Source organism: Gossypium hirsutum, chromosome A02 (assembly GCF_007990345.1).
Source record: "Gossypium hirsutum isolate 1008001.06 chromosome A02, Gossypium_hirsutum_v2.1, whole genome shotgun sequence".
NCBI lineage: Eukaryota > Viridiplantae > Streptophyta > Magnoliopsida > Malvales > Malvaceae > Gossypium > Gossypium hirsutum.
In genome coordinates, this window is record NC_053425.1 from 87471298 (window position 1) to 87495862 (window position 24565).

Below are 24565 nucleotides of genomic sequence, written 5' to 3' on the forward strand. Positions count from 1 at the left end.
CGAAGATGCATCATCCCCTGATGTTATTATTGGTACATTTTCTTTCTATGATACTAATGTAGTTGCACTGATTGATCCTAGATCAACTCAATCTTTTATTTTCATGAATTTGGTATCTAGTAAGAATTTTCCTGTTGAGTCTATTGAGAATGTGATTAAAGTGTCGAACCCTCTTAGGTAAATATGTTCTAGTTAATAAAGTTTGCAAGAGTTGTCCTTTAATTATTCGGAGTCACTGTTTTCCGGCTGACTTAATACTTTTACAGTTTGATGAGTTTGATGTAATTCTTGAAATGAACTGGTTGACTCTAAATGATGTCGTAGTGAATTGTAGATGAAAGATTATTGAATTGAAATGTCAAAATAGTAAAATTCTTCGAATTGAACCGGATGAGTCGGGTGAGTTGCCTATTGTGATTTCGTCGATGTCGGCTTAGAGGTATGTAAGAAAAGGTTGTAAACCTTATCTTGCGTATGTATTGAATATGAAAGTGTCAGAATTGATGATCGAAACTGTGCTGGTAATTTGTGAATACCCAGATGTGTTTCCAGAAGAATTGCCTGAATTACCACCGATCAGAGAGATTGAGTTTGCTATTGATTTATTACCAGGGACTTCACCGATATCGATAGCTCCGTATAGAATGGCTCCGACTGAATTGAAAGAATTGAAATCTCAGTTGCAAAAATTTACAGATAAGGGTTTTGCGAGACCGATTTTTTTGCCCTGGGGTGCACCTGTGTTATTCGTTAAGAAGAAAGATGGATCCATGAGAGTTTGTATCGATTATCCCCAGCTTAATAAGGTTACGATAAAGAACAAGTATCCCTTACTGAAAATTGACAATTTATTCGATCAGTAGAAAGGGGCGACAGTGTTCTCGAAGATAGACTTGAGATCAGGCATTGAAAATCGCTTTCAAAATGAGGTACGGGCATTATAAATTTCTTGTTATGCCTTTTGGATTAACTAATGTTCTTGCAGTTTTTATGGACTTGATGAATCGAATCTTCCGACCGTATTTAGATAAGTTTGTGGTTGTATTTATTGATGACATCCTGATTTATTCCTGAGATGAGTCTGACCATGCCGGACATTTAAGAATTTATTGCATACTTTGAGAGATAAGAAATTGTTTGCTAAATTCAGCAAAATTGAGTTTTGGCTTCGAGAAGTTAGATTTCTAGGACATATTGTCTCAGCGAAAGGTATACGGGTTGATTCGAGTAAGATTTCGGCAGTTGTTGATTGGAAACCACCGAGAAATTTATCCGAGGTTAGAAGCTTTTTGGGTTTGGCTGGTTATTATCGACGTTTTGTTAAGGGATTTTTGATGATTGCTACACCTATGACCAGATTGTTACAAAAAGATGTGAAATTTGAGTGGTCTGAAAAATGACAATAGAGTTTCGAACAGTTGAAAGCCTTGTTGACTGAGGCACCAGTATTAGTGCAACCTGAGTCGAGAAAAGAGTTTGTGATTTTCAGCGATGCATCATTGAACGGTTTAGGTTGTGTGCAAGAGGGTAAAGTGATAGCTTATGCCTCGAGACAATTGAAACTGCACAAAAAGAACTATCCTACGCACGACTTGGAATTAGCTGCTATTGTATTCGCTTTAAAGATTTGGAGACATCATTTATTCAGTGAGAAGTGTCATATCTTTACTGATCACAAGAGTTTAAAGTATTTGATTACTCAGAAATATTTGAATTTCCGACAGCGAAGATGGCTTGAGTTGTTGAAAGATTATGAGTTAGTGATCGACTACCACCCGGGGAAAGCGAATGTAGTCGCAGATGCTTTAAGTAGGAAGTCTTTATTTGCTTTGAGAGCGATGAATACGTGACTAACCTTATCTGATGATGGATCGAGGGCTGAGTTGAAAGATAGACAGGTATTTCTTCAACAAATTTATGAAGCTCAGAAAGGTGACAATGAGTTGCAAGCTAAAAGAGTCCAATACGAATCGAATAGTAATTCAAAATATCGAATTAGGTTGGATGATTGTTTGAGGTTCTGAAGTAGGATTTGTGTACAGAGAAATACTGAACTAATGCAAAAAATTCTTCACGAGCCACATAATGGTTGTCTATCTGTTCATCCTAGAAGTACAAAGATGTATAATAATTTTAAGGAATTGTATTGGTGGTCAGGCATGAAACGAGACATTTCAGAGTTTGTAGTGAGATTTTTGATTTGTCAACAAGTGAAAGCCGAAAATCAAGTGCCTTCGGGTTTACTTCAGCCTGTGACTATACCCAAGTGGAAATGGGATACAGTTACAATGAATTTCGTATTGAGGTTACCTCTAACTCCGAAGAAGAAAGATGTTGTTTGGGTCATTGTTGATAGATTGATGAAATCGACTCATTTCATTCCGGTACGTACAGATTATTCACTTGATAAACTAGATGAATTGTACATTGCTGAGATTCTTAGATTGCAAGGGGTGTCTATTTCTATTATTTCGGATAGAGATCCGAGGTTCATGTCGTGATTTTGGAAGAAATTGCAAGAAGCATTGGGTACAAAGTTGAATTTTAGTACTGCATTTCATCCATAAACTGACGGTCAATCTGAGAGAGTGGTTCAAATTCTTGAAGATATACTTCGTTGTTGTGTTTCAGAGTTCAAAGGTAGTTGGAGAAATATTTACCGTTGGTCGAATTTGCTTATAACAATAGTTTTCAATTGAGTATAAAGATGGCACTGTATGAAGCATTATATGGTCGTAAGTGTCAAACTTCGTTGTACTGGACTGGTCTTAGTGAGAAACAGATTCACGGGGTTGATTTGGTCAGAGGAAATCGAGGAGAAAGTGAAAGTAATTCGTGATTGTTTAAAAGCAGCTTCGGATTGACAAACATTGTACGCGGATTTGAAACGAAAGGATATCAAATTTTAGGTTGGTGATAAAGCATTTCTGAAAGTGTCACTGTAGAAGAATATTCTTAGATTTGGTCGCAAAGGTAAGTTGAGTTCGGGTTTTATTGAACCGTATGAAATTATTAAAAGAATAGGGTCAGTGGCATATCGACTTGCTTTACAGTCGGAGTTGGAAAGAACTCACAATGTATTTTATGTGTCGATGTTGCGACGATATTGATCAGATCCATCTCATGTAATATCACCGTTAGAGGTTGAAATTCGACCGGATATGACATATGGTGAAGAGCTGATCAAAGTGCTAGCTCGAGAGGTTAAACAGTTAAGAAATAAAAGCATAGCTCTAATGAAAGTTTTATGGAAAAGACACGGGGTCGAAGAGGCTACGTGGGATCATGAGGAAGCTATGAGAAAACAGTACCCAAACCTCTTTTCTGGTAAGATTTTTGGGGACGAAAATCCTTAAGGGGGAGAGTTGTAACAGCCCGTTTTAGAGTCAACTCGGAACAATGGTTTCGGGAACACAAATCTGAAGTAGAAATATTTACTTCATTATTTCTTTAAGGTATACAGTATGATAGAATAATTGTGTCAAAATTTTGTTAAGGAATTTTATCGATTGAGTGCTCAATTTGACTAGAAGGACTAAATTGTAATAGGTGCAAAACTTGAGTTCTATAAGCTAAAGGTGTCTAATTGTTATGAAATTTTAAATTGGAGATCCTTAAATGGTAATTAGACCATTATACTTTAGGGTGGACAAAAATGGACATGGTTAGATGTATTCTTAATGTTTTAAGTTAGGGGTAATTTTGTAATTTGGTAAATAAAGCCAAAATAACTTAATAAAAAGTGTTCATCTTTTCTAATTTCATCCTTCCAGTTTAAAATTTGAAGAGAAACCATAGTTAGGGTTTGACCAAGCTTTCAAGCTCGATTGTAAGTCCGTTCTTGTCCTATTTTTAATTATTTTTATATTTTTGAGATCGTTGTAACTTAATCTAGCTATTCCAAGGACTAATTTGAAAGAAATTTGAAGTCTAAAATTTTACCCATGTTGAATATTCTTGTATTTTGATGTTTGATGATAGAAAATGTATGTTTGTTGTTCGATAAACAATATTTGTAAAGTGATTTTCGGTAAAAACAACAAACAGGGACTTATTTGTAAAAGATTATAAAATGTGTAGAAAAGTCTGAATAAATGAAAAATGTGGGCTGGTATGAGTACTAGTAATATTCGACTAGGCTTGGGTTGTGATGAAATTGAAAGAAATTCATTTTACTAGCTTAGGGACTAAACTGTAAAATGTTAAATTGCTAGGGGAAAAAATGTAATTTTTTTGTCATAATGTGTTTTGGGGCTATATTGAATAATGTGATGATTAAATAAGTTAAATTTAACATTATAGATCAAGAAAAACAAAGTTCGGATCTAGATCGGGGGAAAAGAAAAATAATTGATGAATAGATCCTTTTACCATTTTGGAACCGAGGTAAGTTCGTATGTTAATAAGCTTTGTTAAAATTGTATTTTTAATGCTTTAATTTAAGCATGAATTGTGTAATTGAATTTACGGACACATTTGGCGACATTCTGGCAATAGAGAAATCCCAATCGAACCTTAGGAATAGATTAGGATATAAGTGACATGTCACTAGGGTTTTATGTTATGTGATATGGATGCTGGTCCTGTACGTCCTACTGGTGGCTGAGTATATCGGCATACGTTGCGGTTACTTGACAGCTTGTGTGAGCAGCACTAGGTAGCTACGTCTTGACTGACAGCTTGTGTGAGTAGGCCCGTTGATGGCTCAAGAGCGAGCATATATGTGTTATGAGATAGAGGTAGTAATGACTACATATGTGGCACCTTGTGTACAAGATTTCCTAAGTATCCGTTATTATTATTCCGAGTGGTCCATTGGGTATGTTAAAGATGAGAATAAGTATGAAACCATTACGAGTTGGTATAGGTATGTACATAAACTTATGATTATTAAATTCGCGAAAGGATGAACTCAAGGTAAGTTGTGATGGAATAAACTATGGTTGTGAGATTATGGTAAATTACATCGCCTTATAAACTTGGATGTTAAATGTATAGTGAGATTTGCTTATTTCTTTCATACGAGCTTACTAAACTATATAGTTTACTCTGTTTTACTTCCCATGTTTTATAGTGTCACCAAGCTAGCTTGGATTTGGAGATCGTCGGAGATCGCATCACACTATCAAACTGTCATTTTGGGTATCGATGATCTTAAATATTTTGAGTATATGGCATGTATAGGGACTTGGTCATTCTGTTATATGTATCATCATGATTGTAGCCAATTGTATTGGCTTGTAATCGTTAAAGGCTTGATTTGGTATTTGGCCATGTAAATTGGCTCATTTTGGTTAAATTGGTTGTAAGCTTAAGTATATTCGTACATGTGCAAATATATCCTTTATGATGTGGTCTACATATGATTGGTGAATGGTTGAATGTGATTTAATGGTTTTGCTTGGTGAATGGTTGAATGTGATTTAATGGTTTTACTGTTAAATGGTTGAGATTGGCTCATTGGTATGTTAGGAAATCTAAGAAGAATTATGCGTGATAAAAGTATTTGTGTTGGTATTTGTGGATGTGAGGTTAGTGTAATTTGGTTTGGTAGAATATGATTTTGTAAGTATGTTGAGTGCTGATAAAGAAATGACATGATTTAGCCTTGAATGTGGATGTTTTGGTTGCCTAAGTATACCATGATTTATGCCATTGAACTTGTGTGTGAATAGGTGTAAATGAGGGTGGCAAATGGCTTGGTAAACAGCCTTTATTTTGTTCACACGGGTAGATACATGGCCTGTGCCATGTGTAACAGCCTGATTTTGGGCCTGATCAGAACAGTGATTTCGGAATCACTATTCCGAGGCTAGAGAAAATTATTTTAGTATTATTTTATGTGTTATAATATAATTTTTTAAGTGCATGTAAATTTTGGTAAGTTAATTTTAGCGATTTCTAGTCCAATTTTGAAAAAAGACTAAATCGCGTAAAATGTAAAAGTTGCGTGTTAATGCCTAAATGTGTCTAATAGCTAGATAACTAAAATTGAAGGCCTTTAAAGGGCAATTATACCCTTTTTATTTGTGGTGGCCAGCCATAGGGGTCATAAAGGTTGAATAGTCAAAGTTAGTGTGTGTATTAGGTGACTTTTGACCAAATAGGTAATAAAATAAAGATAGGATGATATCATCCCTTTTCATCTTCTTCTTGACCGATTTTTCCAGCAAAAGAAAGGGGTTTTGAGGCTTTGAAATGTCAGCCACTTACATCCCTTGCTAGTAAGTGATTTTAATGTCTTTCTTGATGATTTTTACATTTTTGGAACCCCTAAAGCATAAGCTTTCAAATGAGGGGTATAGTTTGTAAAATGATAAAGATTCTAGGGTTTTATCATGAATGTATATGTGTTGTTTACTGAGTTTTTATGGAAGAATATGAATTGTAGTTGTCTAATAAACAACTTTTGTGAAGGAAATTTGCATGAAAATACCTTAAAAAGGTTATTATGCAAAGTTGTAAAATGGGTTGCTAATGTGTGTAATAATGATTTTTGTGAGTTGCCATAGTTATGAAAATGGTTTATCTAGGCTTAAAGAGTAAAGAAATTGAATAAAAATCTTGTTTCGAGCCTAGGAGCAATTTGGTAATTTTGACAAAATAGAGGGGCAAAATTGTAAATTTTTCCAAAGTGTGTCAATGGACTAATTTGATTAGTACATTGTTTTAATTAGCTAAATGTGATGTTTTAGATGTTGAAAAATGCGATTTGGGCCTAGAACGGGGAAAATCAATTTATGGACGATTACGTCTTTTTCACCTTTGTGGTATCGACGTAAGTTCATATGTAAATAGTACCATGCTATACATGTATTTAAATGTTATCATCACATGAATTGTACAAATATTAATGTGTATGTGATTAATATAAATATGATGAGACAAGGCCTTGATAAGTGAGGAAAAATCCCGTTTGAACCTTAGGAGTAAAATAAGATACGAGTGACATGTCACTAGGAATTATGAGTCTAGATGACTAGCTCGAGAGTGAGCATTTAAATGTCATGAGATAATAGGTAGCTTTAGCTACAATTGAGGCACTTATGTGCAAAGGTTTTTCCGAGTATCCAATTAGTATTCCAAGTGTTCAACGGGTAATCCGAGGAAAGAGTTGATGATGGTCCCAATGAGGTAAGTCATTGGTGAGTATGCACTTGAGTTATGTTATGAGTTGTGCAGGTATGTACACTAAGCCTATGAGAATGCCTTGGTATGTGAATGATCTATGATGCATAAATATGTGTTCTTACCATGATGGATGAAATGATGTTGTATTAATTTTGTGAACAATGAGCATGAATGAGTAACTTAGCCTTGACAGATTTGAGTTATTGCAGTAGTGTAACTTTGAAAATACACTAAAATAGTGGAAAATGAGTTAGAAGCTGAATAAAATATGGGAATAAAGATTATTAACTCTATTATAAAAGAAACCGTGTAAGCAAAAGAATTTCCTATAGTGAGATATTTGAAGTTTCATGGGATAGAGTCAGAATGACCTCGAGATCCCCAGTTCTGATTTGAGAAAATCATTATAAATAGTAAAAAAAATGGTTATGAGTTATGATTTATATGCTTAGAACCCTTAATGAGTCTAGTTTCAAGAGAAATAGATGAGAACATTATTTGAGTCCTGTGCTATGAGATAATTGAACTTTAGTGCAGAAGGGTCTGAACTATCAGAAAGTGAATCAGGAGTAACTTTGAGAAATAAACTGTACTAATTGGCTGAACCAAAAATTATGGAAATTTTATGGTAGAAAGGTACATGAGTCTAGTTTCAAGAAAAATTAACAGAACTTAATTTGGAGTTTCGTAGCTCCAGATATAAATAATTTAGTGACTGTTACTCAGAAAGACAGCTTGTTGTGAACTTGAGAATATGTTGTAAACATTGATAAAACATGTTAATGAGTTGCTTATTATTTTCATATGAACTTACTAAGCGTAAAGCTTACCCCCTTTCTTTCCCATTTTCCCTAGGGTTGCCAGGTTAGCTCGGGTTGGAGGCCGTCAGAGATATTATCACACTGTCGTGTTAACGCTATCGACGTAAGTAAATCCTAGTGTTTCGAGTCTATGGCATGTATAGAGTTTTAATGTTAAGTATGTGATATTATGATTCAGCCAAAGGTATTGGCTTGTTATTAAAGTAGTATGTAGTTGGGTAAATTGGCCTAGGTCGGCTAATGACATTATGGGCCTATATGATTATTCTTATGCATGTATGTTATTATCTCTTGTGATGTGGCTTACAACATGTATGCCTAGAGATTGAATTGAGATTCATTGATGAGTTAGTAACTGATGCAAGATTAAGTGATTGGTAAATAGTTAATAATGTCTCATGAATGGGTTGTGGATATGATTATGTATGCCTAGTGATAGACATGAGGTTTGTGACGTAATGATAATTATGACAAGTATGTGGTAATGATGTGAGTAAATTCTATGATATTTATTGCATAAGAAATTAACATGAGCATAACATGTTTGTAGATGCTTAAGAGCTCATTTATGCAATGTTGTATGTTATTGGATAAGTATGTGTGCATATGTTCTGAGGGTGACAAATGGCTTGGAAAATAACCTTGTAATTGTCTACACGGGTAGACTCACGGGCATGTGTCTAGACCGTGTGTGACACACGGTCTGCCCCCATAGGCGTGTGTCATGGCCATGTTTTAAAGTCAGTGTTACACACGGGCTAAGGGCACGGGCGTGTCCCAAGCCACACGAGCGTATGGAGCCTTAAAGCATGAAATTTTTCTAGTTTTTCTTAAGTTCTCGGTTTAGTCTCGAACAGCCTCTAACGCATGTTTTGGGCCTCATGAGCCCGTTTAAGGGACAAAATGTATGTAAAGTGAAAAGTTTTAAATTGATTGAAATTTTACAGCCTGATTTTATATAGTTGGTTGAGTTTAAGTCAGGTAACACCTCGAACCCTGTCCCGGCGTCGGATAAGGGCGATGGGTGTTACACCATGGGCATATGTCTCGGCCTTGTGTCCCTTGCACCTTAATTTTGAGAAACAGAATGCTCAAAATTGAGCACACAGCCAGAGACACGGGCATATGTCTCAGCCGTGTGAGGGACACGGACCCTGACATGGGTGTATGTCTTGGTCGTGTGAAGTCTGCACCTATTTTATGAAAATTAAATTAACCACACGGCCTAGTACACGGACGTGTGACTTGGCCGTGTGACCTCAATTTGTTCATGCTTTACAAAACAGAAAGTTACACGGGTTATGGACACGGGCGTGCGTGACCACACGGCCTGCCCACACGGGCGTGTCCCAAACCACACGGGCGTGTGACCCTTGTACATAGTAAAAATTTTTTAAGTTTTGTAAAAATTCCCTGAGTTATCGGTTTAGTCCCAAACCACTTCCAAAGCATGTTTTGGGCCTCATAGGCTCATATTAGAGACTTTATGATTGAATACAAATGATTTTAATTTGGATGAAAATTTATGACTCGAAATTGTATGTTTGCTTGTGATGTAAGTCTGATAATGCCTCGTATCCTGTTCCGGTGTTGAATACAGGTAAGGGGTGTTACAAAATTAACTTTCAGTTAAAGAACAACAGAAAACGAAACTTTCCCGACCATAGCAACAAAAATTTAACAAGCAAAACTCAATAATCTATACGGCGAAAGAGAAAAAAAGAAAAAGAAAATAGAAGAACCAAAGGGAACGAGATAGGGTAGAAGGAAGATACATTTAAAATACGAAAATAAAAATATATTTCAAAAGCAAAACTAAATTAATTCTATAGAGTAGGAAAAACATATCTCCATTTCACTTACGCAAAGACTCAAACCCCTAATTGTCAACACATAACTAGAGCACAACGCCACAAATATAAAGATTTAATTATAACAAAATTCAATAGACAAATATACAAATTTTTGAGGTGTTACATTTTACTTATTGTGAAGAATCATAGATGATTTGAAATGATAAAAATAAAGCGTAAAGTACATAAATGCATTTTCTTTTATTCACATAAAATTAGTCAAAGTCAAACCCAAAATTTAAATAAAAGACCCACAATTTGCCATGATTTAAATTCCAAATCTATTGCCACTAATTTTCTAGCTCTACCCATAAAATAAATTCATGAATTCTTAATTTAATATTCTTGAAAATTCTCAAAATATTCTTTAATAAAGAAATGACACTTTTAATATCTTTCTCTTATCACTTCACTTAATAATACCAAATATGACACTTAACACATTAAATCTTCACATAACATCATAAAGGTCTATAGTACTGTCCAACCATGCAAAAATTACATTTTAATCCTATTTAGGCCAAAAATAGAAAAATTTCGATTTAGTCTTTATACTTTTATATTTATTCCATTTAGCCTAAAACTCACTTTTCTTAATAGAAATCATTATCCATAATTTCTCTAATTGGTCACTTTTCTCTTTAATCCTCATATTTTTCCAACTTTTAAATTTAATCTTTTATCCATATTTTCACATCCAAAATTTAGTTCATTGATTTCCAACAATAAATCATTATAATTCCTTTTAAAAATTCTCTTTATTCGTCTTATCTTTAATTTTTTTTCTCAAAATTTTACTGTTATAGGTCTCGGAACAGTTCCATTTATTGTACTAGAGAAATTAACAACAACAACAATATACCATAGCAGCCCAAGGTGGGGCCTTGTTTGGATTTCACTCCCCTCCATTTAGTGCTTTAAATTCTAGGAGTTTAATTTTTTTTAAATTTTAGAGTTCTAATTAGAATTTTAAAAAAAATTTAAGGTTTAATTAAGATTTTCAAAAAAACATAAGGATTTTAATAAAAATTTACCAAAATTTTAGGTTCAAGCCCCCTAACTCCAATTACATTCTGCCTATTAAACGATCATTCACAAGTTAATTTTCAGGGCAATTTAGCATTATTGTTGAAAAACTCTTTTGAAAGGTTTGATTTTACATTTCATGTGTTTACTATTGCTACCAAAAAGTTCGGTGAAAATTTCAATGGTCTATTTTAGACATGATGTTATAATTTAACATGAAATAATTTAAATGATATGCAAAATCATTAATATTATAATATATTAAATATCAATTTTAAATACTTTTAAGCAATCAATATAAATTGTTTAAAATAATTTGGATGTATAAATCATATTTATAATTAGAAATAATGTCAGATTTAACCCTAAATATTTGCATCTTTTGTCAATTTGGTCATTATTCCTTTTTTTTTTATCTTCAACTATTTGAAAATGAGGATGGATTGGTGTTGTTCCTTTACGCCTAGGACACCAGAATATCGAACCATGAACGAAGAAAGGCGTGCGAGAAAAGGAAAAGCATATTGGCTAGTGATTATGAGGCCCCAATTCTTGACTGGAGGGGACACCAAAGGCCTCCGCCCTTCCATCCCATGGATAGATAGAGAGGGAGGGCAGAGCTTTTGGTTTTTTCATGTTGTTGAATTTGGCCATCAACCTTTCAAAAAGAGTTAAATTTTTGTTTTTAACATAGATACTAACTAAAACATCAACTTTTTAGACATGATAGCCTGCATGACAATCCACATGTACTACATGCTTCTCTTTTTGTTTTTGAATTTTTATGAACATTTTATAATTTTTTTAAATTTTTTTTATAAAATTTAAATTATTTGTTGAAGTGACATATAAAACAAATAGTGCTATATCAACATGAAGTATAAGTGGGTTGCCAAACAGGTGGTCACTCCAACAACGTTAAAAAATTAATATTTTAGTCAATATTTTTGTTAAAAAAAACAATTTGACTATTTTTAAAAGGTTAATGGTCAAATTTAAATAAAATAAAAAATAAAAGCCAAATTAACAAAAAAAAAATGTGACCGTTAAGTGCTACATTTGGTATTATGCCTTATAATCAACAGATAGTATAAAAGGGACAAATTTATAATTTGAAACTGATCAAATTGCCTTTTAAAAATCCAAAAATTAGAATTTTCAACCTTTTAGTTTTGCTTGAAAATTTAGTTTAATTTTTTAAAAAAAAACAGGTTTGAAGAGTTGGTTTAACTTGAAATGTTACTTTTTTACTTTTTAGTTTCAATGTTAGATACATATTTAATTCACGAGTCTAACACATTGTAGTAAGGGACATTTAAGTGTTTTAACTATTTATTATTTATGTTGTTTGTTTGATATACCAACACCTAGGTTTAAATATGAATAATGTAGTAATTGGCTGTCATTTGGTGCATGGATTGGTTGTGTCTATGCTATAAGTAGTAATATGTGTATTTTTTAAAAAAACTTTATGTATTTGAATAATATAAAGGTTTGTGTTTGATAAAGTTATATTCAATTTCTTTTAAAAAAAATAAAAATAAAAGGGTTTTTCATGTATTTGAAGTATTATATGTATGAAAACCGAAAAGTTGGAGCAACATAACCTTAGTGCCTCCAGAAGAAATCCCTTCCATTTTTCCATTTAATGAAATCTCATTTCTCAAGTACCAGAGCCAGTGGGTTCATCCTTAATTACTAGCCAGCATTCAGAGCTGGTAACCAACCTATATATAAAGCCTTTCACCAATTCCACCTACAACACTTAATGAATCCTATATATGACAGATAAAGAAGAATATAAGAAGTTGAGTTAAACGCTGTAAATGAAACAAATAAATTGTTTCCCAGCATCATTTGCAGAAGAATAGAGTGTATCTTCTAGCCAACCGAAAAGAAAAAAGGGGGTTAGAGTAGAGAAGTGCCACAAATGACCACCACTGCATAAATGCTGAAATCTATGAAAAGTGCTCGGATTGTCTGATAGGCCACTAACCCTCTCTCCAAAAGCATAACGGCTCCATCCCAGTTTTCCTTATTATCTTGAGATGCTGCTGCAGGTTTCTCTTCCTCCACCTCTGCCGACACCACTCCTTTCTTGTCCAGAAACAGTCGGCTGAGCACAATGGCCAAGTCGGTGAGTAAGATTATGTAAATAGGCTTTGAGGCTACATTGCTGTCTGACCTGCCTATACTCAATCCAAGCAAGGGAAAATTAATATGAGAAAGAAGCACACAAATTGCTATGACTAGGGCACATAAACTGCGTGCTCTTTCAGAAGCTATAATGCAGGAATTCACTAGTTTTGACGAGAATAAATTAGGTTGATTCCTGCACGCTTTTTGGACTGATTCCGCATTGGTTGATGCTTTCCGGTCCTGCATTGCCTTCGACTTATCCTTTTCTCCCACCGCACGACCAGACATCGCATGTTTATCAGTTCCAACATCTACGGAGTTGGCACTTGATATTTCATGCGTCCCACCTTGTATAAGATTACTAGAAGTTGAGGCTTCACTCAGTCCCGCAGGTCCAGCTGCCAAAATTGAATAAAAGTAATCAAAGAGCGCTGCTATCTCCTTCAAGAAAGAGCTATGTATTGCACACATTAAACAGTGAATATTTTGTTTTTGTATAGAAGGGAGATGAATAAGAACCAAGCACATCATGTACCACTGATATTGTGAGATTGATTTGTTTGCGATGTCTGGTCATCGTCAGAGAAAAATGCGTTACGATCTCGAATTCCGTCGTTCTGTGCATCAAAGCTTAAGCTTTCTCTCCTTGCATCTGTCATAAATTCAATAAGACTTAACGATCCAATTAACTAATTAGAAATTTTTTGAGAAAAACAAAAATTATACGAATAATTCCTATCAAACAATCGAAGAAGACTACCCCTATTCAAACCGATGTATGCCCCAGGTAAAACTGATGGTAGCCTATATAAAGAACATATATGACAAAAACAGGTTCCGTTGAGATTGTTTAGCAGATCAGAAACAGAAACCCAGTCTCAAAACATTCACAGAAGCCTGATGTAGTTAGAAAAGGGGAACCCATGCAAGCGAACAAGTAGTTTTATAAGAGGTTACCTTTGGCATGGGTTGATGAAGGTGGAATGGGGTGATGTTCTTGAGATTGAGGACGTGCGGACCGGATTTGAGACATCCGGTTCAACCCTTTCTCAGCATTTCTCCTTTTCCTTTCCTCTTTCTCCATGTTAGCGGCTGCCATCTCTTTCTCGCCGTCCGTTGCCATCTCTGTCTGTCTCTCTGCTTCTGGATTTCTTTTTTTGTTTATTTCTTTGCGCCTTTGAAAAATGTAGGTTAGTTATTCTGTTAGAAATTTCAGGGAAACGCTGTCGTTTTTTGTCGTTCTCCACCGTGTTTTTCTCCCTTATTTGTAAATTAATAACGATTGGCAGGCCATCCCACTTTGCACTTCTATCCCACATCGCCTATTGATGAGGGTTTACAAAGCGCTGTACCGTTTAAATATGAAGCAAGCTGCAACTAACAAACATACTTACCTGGACGGGGTCTATGAGCGATCATAAAGGCTCATGGCCTAGGACAGTGACCTTCATTGCACTTTGGAGGGGTGCTGCTCTAAGGTCTCCTCAAGTAGGAGAGCCTACATCATAATTTGTGGCAGCGGGAGCCTGCGTTCGCGCGGCCCCTGCTAATTTAAGTATCCAAGAGTTTATCTTTGTTTTCATATCAACTCTTAAATACAAGATTTTATCGTTGTTTTCATATTATCTCTTTGATAGTTGCTTCCTCTTCGCTTTAAACAAAGCTTCCTATCACTGATTGTTTCTTTTTGTCAAATTCAAAATGTGTATTTTACTTCATAACATGAAGACCAAGGAAAAGTGGGTATTCATTTCTTTAGCTTTGATCCACCTTCACAACTTCAAAGTTCACTTTCGATCTTCTGTTGCTCCATTTTGATCCTTTGTTAATCAACTTGCATTTGTTTATTCCATGTTGTCTTGATCAAGTGTTGTGTTATAATATATTTTACACACTAAGTTTTCATTCATCACACATTACTTAAATAAACATATGCAATTTTCGTAAATTTATAATCTAATGTATGAACTTTTATTTTTAAGAATTTAGTCTCATTCCTTTTTAGATTTTAAAATTCAAGTTCTACTGTTAAATTTATTATTATATTCAAGTTCATTACAACATTAATTTTATATTGTATGCTAACAATTGAGTTTTTTTTCTTAATTTCAAAATTTCATACCAACAAATTTAACAAAAAAATAAACTATATTAGCAATTGTACGTAAAATTTGAAATTTTAAAAGTAAAAAGATTAACGGCACGTTTGGTTGGGGGAATGAAATAGGGTTGTAATATAATAGAGTTGTAATAAAATAGAGCTATAATCAGTAATTCAGTTGCTTAGTTGAATGGAATAGAATAGAGTTATAATAGTATTCTTGTGTTTGATTGAATGAAATAGATGTTGTAATAGCATAAGAAAAAAGTATTAAATGACCAAAGTACCCTTAATTTTTTTAGGTAGTTGATTATTGTTATTAAATTTTAATAAAATTATTATTAAATATAATTTAATCATATTTTAACATAATTTTTACTAAATACAAATTAATAAAATAATATATAATTAATAAAATATAATTATTATTAAAATATGAATTAATAAAAATTATAATATATAATATTATAAAATAACATATAACCTATTTTATTATTTTTAAACTGCAATGCATATTTAATGTGCTAAAATATCATTAGTGAAACAAATAATTTAATTATCTTTTAAACTAAAAAGCAAAATATTAGAACTAATAAATAGCTTGAGAATTATATTTTACATCCAAACAAAATGTTCATATATTAACAAAAAGTTACATGATGTTATTAACTCATATGTCATAATCTAAATGTCAAATTTTACAATACAAAAAAGTTACAACAGTCTATGGCATTCTACTAATTGCATTTACCATCCAAATATTACATATACAAAAAGTTATCAAAAAATCACCAACACAACCATGATTTTTAATGGTCAAAGAGAAATCTTCTCACCTATTCCAATCGAACTGAAGAAGGGAGACTAAAAAAAATGAGCATTTGTGTTGGATGGTCAGGAATTTTGCTCAACACACGATAGCGCTCATTTTCAGTTAATCCTTCTACTTCACATAAGGCCAAATATAATTTTTGAGTACTTTCAAGGATCACTTTCTCAGAGGCAATGCTCCTACTTAATTCAAGGCCAACAATTCGTATGTTTTCCCCCAATAACATCGTAGCATCAGTAATTGAAGTAGAATTTTTTTCAATTCCATCATCCATCTTTTTTTTCTTCTTTGAAGATGTGGAATCACGTTGGTTTGGCTTCGGCGGTTGCGATTGTGTAGCAGAGACATCCATCTCATCCAAGGAAACATCATCTTCGCATCCACGATAATTGTTTCTTTCTTCAAGATTATTTGTAGTAGCTACATCCTCAGCATTTATTTTTTCAACAATATCTGCAGTTGTTTGAGCATCTTTCCCAGTGGCTCGATCTTTTGCATATATGGAAGTAAATTGGTCATAATAAGAGAAATTATGATGTCTGAATTGACTGACAGCTTTATGACTCTATAAAAAAGAAGAAGGAATCTACATTAGATATAAGATTGGTCAAAATAAAATGATAAAAACAGGAAATAATTCTTACACTTATATAGTTCCACACAGCATCTTTAGTAACAACCATCTGCCTATGCTCGTCCCAACCAAAGCCACTATTGTCTTTTCCACTGAGCATGTCGTAAACGATTGTCTAATCCATTTTCAATGTCCTAATCCTTGATTCAAGATTAGGTTTAGCCTTGAACATAGCATGAGGTAAAATATTTTCTAACATTCTTTCCAGCTCATTTAAATAACCAGCCTTGAATCCCGTATCTGTGTTATAGGTTCCAACATTGCACAAGTCGACCATACAAGCAACCAACGCAACATTTTCTTCTAGAACCCATTTCCTTTTGGTTATTTGAGAATTTTGGAAAGAAACACTTGATTGTGAAAAACCTGACATAACTATCTTAAGAAAAAACATAAATTAAAATTAGGTTCAATATTATGAATCAGAAGGTTGACACTTTATAAAATTTTAACACATGACGAATAAAAATAAAAATAAATTAAAGTTGTAATTCAACAAGTTCATTACAATACATAAAGACAATTCAAACAACGCCAAAGTTTCATAAACTAGATACATGAAATACCATAAAAAATTAACTTTCTACTATGTTTTGATAAACCTAACTAATTTCTAAATACTTGCCATTCATAGAATATTTGATTGGCTAGTTCCATCCTCCAAGTAGCCCACGTATCTGATGGATGAATATTTACGATATTTGATTCATCGTCATCTATCACATTACTAGTTAATCCTTCTCCCAACTCTGCTTCAATAGGATCAAGACTCATATTCGAATAAAATTATGGAGTAAACAACATGCAATAATGATTCTATTTTGCATCCTCACAGGATAGAATGGACTCCTAAGTATTCTCCATCTAACCCAAAGCATCTTTCAATAACATTGCGCGCTGAAGTATGTTTCATATGAAAAATTATTCTGTGGTACTTGGTTGGTAACCCTGACGCCGCTCATTCAAATGATATCTTTGTCCTCTAAAAGGCACGAGAAATCCCTCTCAGTTTGTGTAACCAACATCAACTAGATAATAGCAACCTATAAAAAAGAAAGAAAAAATAATTTATCATGATTAACTTTCCTAAAAAAGTTTAATCTTAAAAATTAATTCAAATTTCTCCAATTTTACACTTTACCATGAAGAACTTTTAGTCCATGTCTCCTACTAATAGCATCTCGAAGAACGCGTCCATCAGCAATAGAACCTTTCCAACCAAGAAGAATATAAAAAAAATGCATATCAGGTGTATAAACACCTAACACATTTGTTGGTATGTCACCTTTTCGTATTCAATATCTAGGTTTATCAATTATTGCAACCCTAATCCTAATGTAGGTTCCATTAAAGCACCTAAACAATTCCACATCATTGTATAAAACCTCAGGTTAGGTTACTATATTTAAATCTAAGTCAACTAAATTATGTATGAGCTATATATGGAACTCAGTCCAATACCTTGAACCATTTCCATCTTAGGTCTGTAGAATTAGCTGTAATTGACTCTACCTTTTTAAATATCACATCTTGTAAGCATATGACAACATTTAAAACATTATGAAATGATCTACTAATGGTTTCCCTGAACCTATTAAAGTGATACTTAATAACTTGGTTTTTAAAGCGATGAGAAATTATATGTGAGAACATTGCCACTTGCTCATCAATAACCATGTTCGTTGACGACTTCAATCCTCCTAAAGTTTGTAACATCTCACATAGTTTAAAAAGATAATTCTATTCATCCTAACTTGTTCAATACATGTCTCGTCACTAGCATATACAAGCCTTTTTACATAATCTCGTTTTGTATAAAAATCTAAAACATATGATCTAATCCTTGTTCTATAAGTGTGTAGGCTATAGATGGTAGCCAATGTAACTAAGAACCAATTCGAAACTGCACACATTTGCTACCATAATGTCAATGCAAGGCCAATTCTTTTGCACCTCACTTTGTATTATTAGAAGGCAGGAAATTCATTACTACAAGATATTAAAGTGTTACATATCTTCAAATCATAGTAAAAGGGACAAATTTCTTCAATATTAATTTTAATAATAGTAAAACAAAATCAAAGAACTTATAGTGGTTCAGTGAATACAAGAGGCTCAGTTGTGGGTGGAGGAAGCAATCAAACAAGCCAAAGAAGAAGAGGAAACAGTAACACATGTCAAAGAAAAATGAACAATACATATTAAGAATCTTTGCAAAGCATAAAATAGAAATTACAACAATCTTTGCAAGTAAAAAACTTTAAATTCATTTCTTTATCAAATTTCATTCAACAAAACTAGCTCTTTGTTTAGCAAATAATAATGTCTTGAACAAAAATTATAGTTGTTTTAAAAGAAAATTTAATAATGAACATCTAAACAATTAGGTGCTTTTTTTGAAGTTTAATCCTTATGTTAATTTTCATATTCTATTATTAAGAAGCATTCTTTTGGAGTGCTAGTATTGGTGGTGGTTATAAAGTTACATGAAACTAATGTTTTGTGATTCAAAGAGTGATTTGGATACTGTTACTGATGCTCTTTTAAGGGAATTCTCTTTGAAAATGAATTTTGATGACTTTGAAAGTTCATTTTTGTAATTTTGAATCGATGGCTAATGTTTCATGAGTGCTTGGTTGGTGTTTCTTTTATTATTCTTATTGTAAGTTTAGGTGTCTGTCTTTCCTGCAAGTTGTTAGTTGTCTTGATCAAGGTGCGTGATTGTATTCTTGTAGTAGTATTGTTGCTGATGTTTTCAAAGGTGTTTGTTCTCTGCTACTTATAGTGTTTTTCATTTTATCACAAAATTTGATGATTAAAGAAACAAAATCAAAAGTTTAAAGTGGTGATATCCTCTATTAAATTCTCAACTATTATTTGGTTAACATAGTCAAAGTTTTTTTTTTATTTTTGAGTTTATCATGTCACAAAAATACATGTTCAGTATCTCACATCATTATTTCACAAAAAGTACGCGCTTTTCTAAGGTTTTTCATATATTTGAAGGAATTTTGGAGGTTATATCCTCATATTTGTAATAGCTCATTTTTTAGTGGTGTAAAAAAAAGTGGCTTCAGGACCACGAATCCAATGTTTCAGTTAGTAAATATTAAATTCTTAGTATCGTATTAAATTTTGGTTAAGAAATTATATCGTTTGGATAGTTAATAAGTAAAAAGGACTGAATTGTAAAAGCTGCAAAAGTTAAGTTTACAAGTTAAAGGGGCCAAATGAATAATTTAACCCATGAGAGTTAAATTTGTGGATTTAAATGATGATATACACACGTGGATAAGTTTAATTAGGCCTAATAATAGTTAATTAATAATTAATTATGAAAGTTGAAATATTTACAAAAAACCTAAGTATATAAAATAAATTAAAGTAAAATAAATATGGTAATTGTTTCATTTTACTTATCTTCTCCACAACACACAAGAGAAACTAGGGTTTCCATATTTTTCAAATTTGAACCTTTGATTTGTAACTAAATCCTAGCTCGTTTTTAGTAATTTTTATGTTTTGAGGTTCATATTAGTTTAATCTAGCTAACCAGAGGATCAACTTGTGAAACTGTTAAATGTTTTAGATTGTGCCATTGTTTTGTTAGAGTTATTCTTTAAATTTTATGGAGGATTATTAAGCTTTGATGTTATATTTGGTTATTTAGTACAATATTTTTTTAATAAATTTAATGTTTAGGGATTAAATTGCTAAAGCATTATAAATCCAAGGACTTGATGTAAAATTATTACCAAATTCAATTGTAATGAGAGCTATTGATATTCGGTTAAATTGGGTTTTAAATAAAAATGGATAATTTGCATGATTAAGGCCTAGGGACGAAATTGAATAAAAATAAAAAGTTAAGGGTAATTTTGTAAAGTAGTTAAAATGACTTAATTGCATAAAATGAGTTAGTTTTACTTTTGGATTTAGTTAATTAAATGAAACTATCACAAACAAGGAAAAGACAAGGTAGCAGAGTAGTCCTTGTACTTTGGCAATTACTGCGAATCAGCCGGTAAGTTCGTATTTTTTTATTCTTATAATTGGTGTTTCTTCCCATAAAATTTATGAATATCCAACTTGGAGAATTGCTAAGCTTATTGGATCAAAATGAGATATGGTAAAACGAATAGTTAAGGTGATTAGGCCTTAGGCCGGGACGTGAAGTGACGAAAGGGTCACGTAATTCTGTTATGACGATATGGACTAATTCAATGGCTAAGAATCCAACTTAAGTTGCGAATTCTCAACAGTTTGTGTAAGCAGCATCGAGATTTAGTGAAATGACCAAATGCTCTGTTCTAATGAATGAACCAGAACAATGGCTGAGGTCCTGCATACGTTGCAGATCCTCTATAGCTTGTGTCAGCAACATTGCGAAATGGTCAATAATCTGCGATCTAGCTGAATAAATGATGCTCTGCATTTATGAAATGTCAAGCTATGATATCTGATCAAATTGGTTTAATGAAATGAGTGGCTCTTATCTATGGTAGTTTGTGAACTCTAGAGAATTATCTTAGTTGTTATTCAGTTGTGTTGTTAGGATAACTTATGGTAAGCTCTATCGTTAAATTTTATGAAATTATTAAGCTTTAAGTAAGCTTACCTTTGTTTGTTCTTTGTTTGTAGATTTCATTTTTGCGGTTGAGAGATAGGATCAAGCTCGAAGAAGCACACTATCCCAAGGACTAATTTGGTAGATTTTGGATATTTTGGTTATATGGCATGTATATGACCTTGAATAGTATAGCTCTTGAATGTGTTATGATCATCTTCGTACAAAGATGTTTTGAACTTAAGTCTTGTTTGATGGATTTTAAACGCTTTGATCAGTTTAAGTCTTTTGGTCATTTTAAGCACTTGGAATATAAGCCTTATATGGTATGTTTGAAGTAAAAATGTGAATGGTTAAGTAGATTGTTATGTGGTTGTAGTTAGAAGAACTAAGTTTGTGCTTCAAATACAGCTAAAATGCTTTGCTTTGGTTAGAAATGTTTTGATGAACTGTGGTGCCCTTGAATGACATATTGGTTAGTTTGAATTAGGATCTTGAAATGACATTTTGATGTATGTTTGGGCGATGTTTAGGTTCCTTTAAAGTGTGCTTAAATAGGTTGAAAGGTTATGCATGAAATGGTTTGAAATGGCTTGATTTTAGGTAAATTTAGGTTCACACGAGCTCTGACACAGCAATGTGTCCCATGTTTGAAAGTTACACGGCCTGGGATGATTCCACACAGCCTGGCCATACGGCCGTGTGACCCCTGTTTCCAATTTTTGCACTTTTTTTGTAAACTTCATATTTTATTTAAAATTAGTCTCGAAATGTTCTTAAGCTATTTTTAGAGCCTCAGAGGCTTGATTAGGGACAATATGCATGTGAATAAATGATTTATGATGTTAATAATATGTTGAAGGATATGATGTTTAAAAGTTTCTGATTGTCTGATAATGCTTCGTAACCCTAATCCGATGACGGTGACGGGTTAGGGGTGTTACAATATTCATATCTATTTACTGGATACGAGTACTTCGAGCAGTTTGTGTAGCATAGCTGCTATTTATATATGTGTGTTCTTTCCATTTTTTTCTTCGTTAACTGTGATTTGTTTTCATCCATTTAGGACGATGCAATAGACGAGATAAAAAAGCTCCCAAACGTGAAAAAGAGAAACAAGAGTGAAATCGCCAATCTTCACGGTATGATTTTACTTCTCTAGTTATTTTTGTATAGAGAAGTTGGTCGGTTCCACTATCCCCTTAATTCCCTCTAGTTACTTGTTCTTAGATCACGCCTCTCTATTTATGAGTCATCGAAGCATTGCCAAAAGTTTCTTGAGTATTTCACTGGTTATTACTTTCTTAAGTTTCTTGTATGATTATCTCAAGAAATTGGTTATGATAGATTAGGTTTATATTTGATAAACTGATTACACAAATCAGATGATGACACATCATCAAAAAAATTTAAAAATAAATACGAGTGGGTTTATTTTTAATTATTTGATGACTCACAGATAGTTATACACTATGAGTGCATCATGTTAGATTTTAACACTACAGTATATTAAGTTTTATATTAAGTCAAAATTTAATAAATAATAATTGACTCAAAATAAAATCATATACAAAATTAAACAAAAACAAAAAAAGAGCTAACTAAATCATATTAAACGTCCAAGGATTTGATCTACAACTATCATGATGCTTATAATAACTAAAAATACTCTTCAATAAAAAAAACAAAATCATGACAATCACAACAAAATTATTACCATTAAACTACTTCAGTTGTAACATCCCTAACCCGTAATTGACACCGAAACAGAGTTATAGAGCATTATCAAACTTATAAATCAATAAACCACACCTTTCATATACATTTATCGTTCAGATAAAAAACCATTCAATTACATTTATACAGTCCCTAATACGAGCCCTCGAGGCCCTAAATATACATTAGAAGTGGTCCGGGACTAAACCGTCCACGAATTTTTAAGAAAACATGAAAAATCTTTCAAAGAGCAGGGGTCACACGCTCGTGTGGACAGGGGACACTCCTATGTGGCTATGGGACACGCCCATGCTTTAGGCCGTGTTCGATCTCATGTAACTCTCTGACTTGGGTCACAAGGCCAGACCACACGACCGTGTGCCAGGCCGTGTGAAAACTGGAGGGTATACTGACTTGTACCACATGGCCAAGCCAAACGCCCGTGTGCTAGGCCGTGAGAAGCTATTGACTTGATTTCAAAAAAAGCGTCAGAGGACACACAGCTGAGACACACGCCCGTGTCTCTATCCATGTGGACAAAAATAATCTATTTTCCAAGCCATATTCCTTACCCACAATGGTACCAACCTATACACATCAATTCACATACAACTATGGCATAAATAGGTACTCAAAACCAACCAATATCACGTTTATAACTTGAACATTTACACCACAACATGATATAACAAACAAACCCATTCGGCCATCTTAAAACATACCCAACATACTTCAAAGGTTACCTAAATAATCAACTACATGTATGAGACATTATATCTAATTTAACATTCATAACATTCTCAAATTTCAACCACTTGGTACTTTTAATAGAAATTCATCAACATGACTTTCACATAGCAAATATACACAACATACCAAAAGATCATTTATACATATTAACAAGCCAAGTATACCAAAGTAAGCCAAATCACATGGCTAAACATATAACCAAAACAAGATAAGACATATAGGCCATATTAGCCAAAACACCTATACATGCCATTTAACCCAAAATGTAAAGTCTAAGTACCAAAATAGAGTGTGATAGTGCAACGCAATCTCTGAAAACTTCCAAAATCAAGCGAGCTTCCGAACCACTAAATACATAAGTAAATAAACAGAGTAAACAATTAAGCTTAGTAAGTTCGTAATTCAAAGAATAAAACTTAATATATAACTACAAATTTAGGTAAATAACTCAAAACATAACTCAAATCAATTTGGCCAAAGCCTACCATACAACCCATAATCAAGTTAATCATAAATTCACATAAAACTAAAAATCATATATGAATTCATCAATTTATCAAATTCCCAGTACATGTAACATATATGCTACATAATCATATATCAAATATCAACCATTTTCATGCAAATACTTGTACTTATCATATCGAACTTGTTTAATCCCATAGTACTACTATGCCCATTGAACCATCTAGAATATCGTAGGATATGCGAGCGGTACTGTAATGCCCCCTTACCCGAGGCCGTCGCCAGAGTCGAGCATGAGACATTACTAAACTTATTTTAGCATTTAAACAAGTTCAAACAATTCTCGTAGTAAACTGTCCATTTGCGTCACAGTCGCTAAAAAAATCATATCTCGAGTTACGAAACTCGAAATATAATTCCATAAATTTTTCATGAAACTAGACTCATATTTCTACTTAATAATTGTTTTCTAGAATTTTTGGTAGGGCCAATTAGTATAGTTTATTATTTAAATTCTCCCTTGTTTT

At 33.1% G+C, this 24565-nt stretch overlaps 2 protein-coding genes and 1 non-coding gene across 3 annotated transcripts; 1 reads left to right on the forward strand and 2 right to left on the reverse strand.

The window, feature by feature from the left end:
- Nucleotides 1-12443: 12443 nt before the first annotated feature.
- LOC107951905 (uncharacterized) lies at nucleotides 12444-14282 on the reverse strand. Its single transcript, XM_016887085.2, has 3 exons — nucleotides 13928-14282; nucleotides 13506-13622; nucleotides 12444-13368 (listed from the first exon to the last, which is right to left on the reverse strand). The coding sequence occupies exons 1-3, from the start codon at nucleotides 14091-14093 to the stop codon at nucleotides 12740-12742; spliced, it is 912 nt and encodes a 303-aa protein (XP_016742574.1). The 5' UTR covers nucleotides 14094-14282; the 3' UTR covers nucleotides 12444-12739.
- A 74-nt stretch (nucleotides 14283-14356) lies between these two features.
- Nucleotides 14357-14517, forward strand: LOC121217377 (U1 spliceosomal RNA). Its single transcript, XR_005913482.1, has one exon. It is a non-coding gene; the product is annotated as a U1 spliceosomal RNA (small nuclear RNA).
- A 1390-nt stretch (nucleotides 14518-15907) lies between these two features.
- LOC107952421 (uncharacterized) lies at nucleotides 15908-16637 on the reverse strand. Its single transcript, XM_016887675.1, has 2 exons — nucleotides 16548-16637; nucleotides 15908-16468 (listed from the first exon to the last, which is right to left on the reverse strand). Exons 1-2 carry the CDS (start codon nucleotides 16635-16637, stop codon nucleotides 15908-15910), a joined length of 651 nt encoding a protein of 216 aa, XP_016743164.1.
- Nucleotides 16638-24565: the final 7928 nt, after the last annotated feature.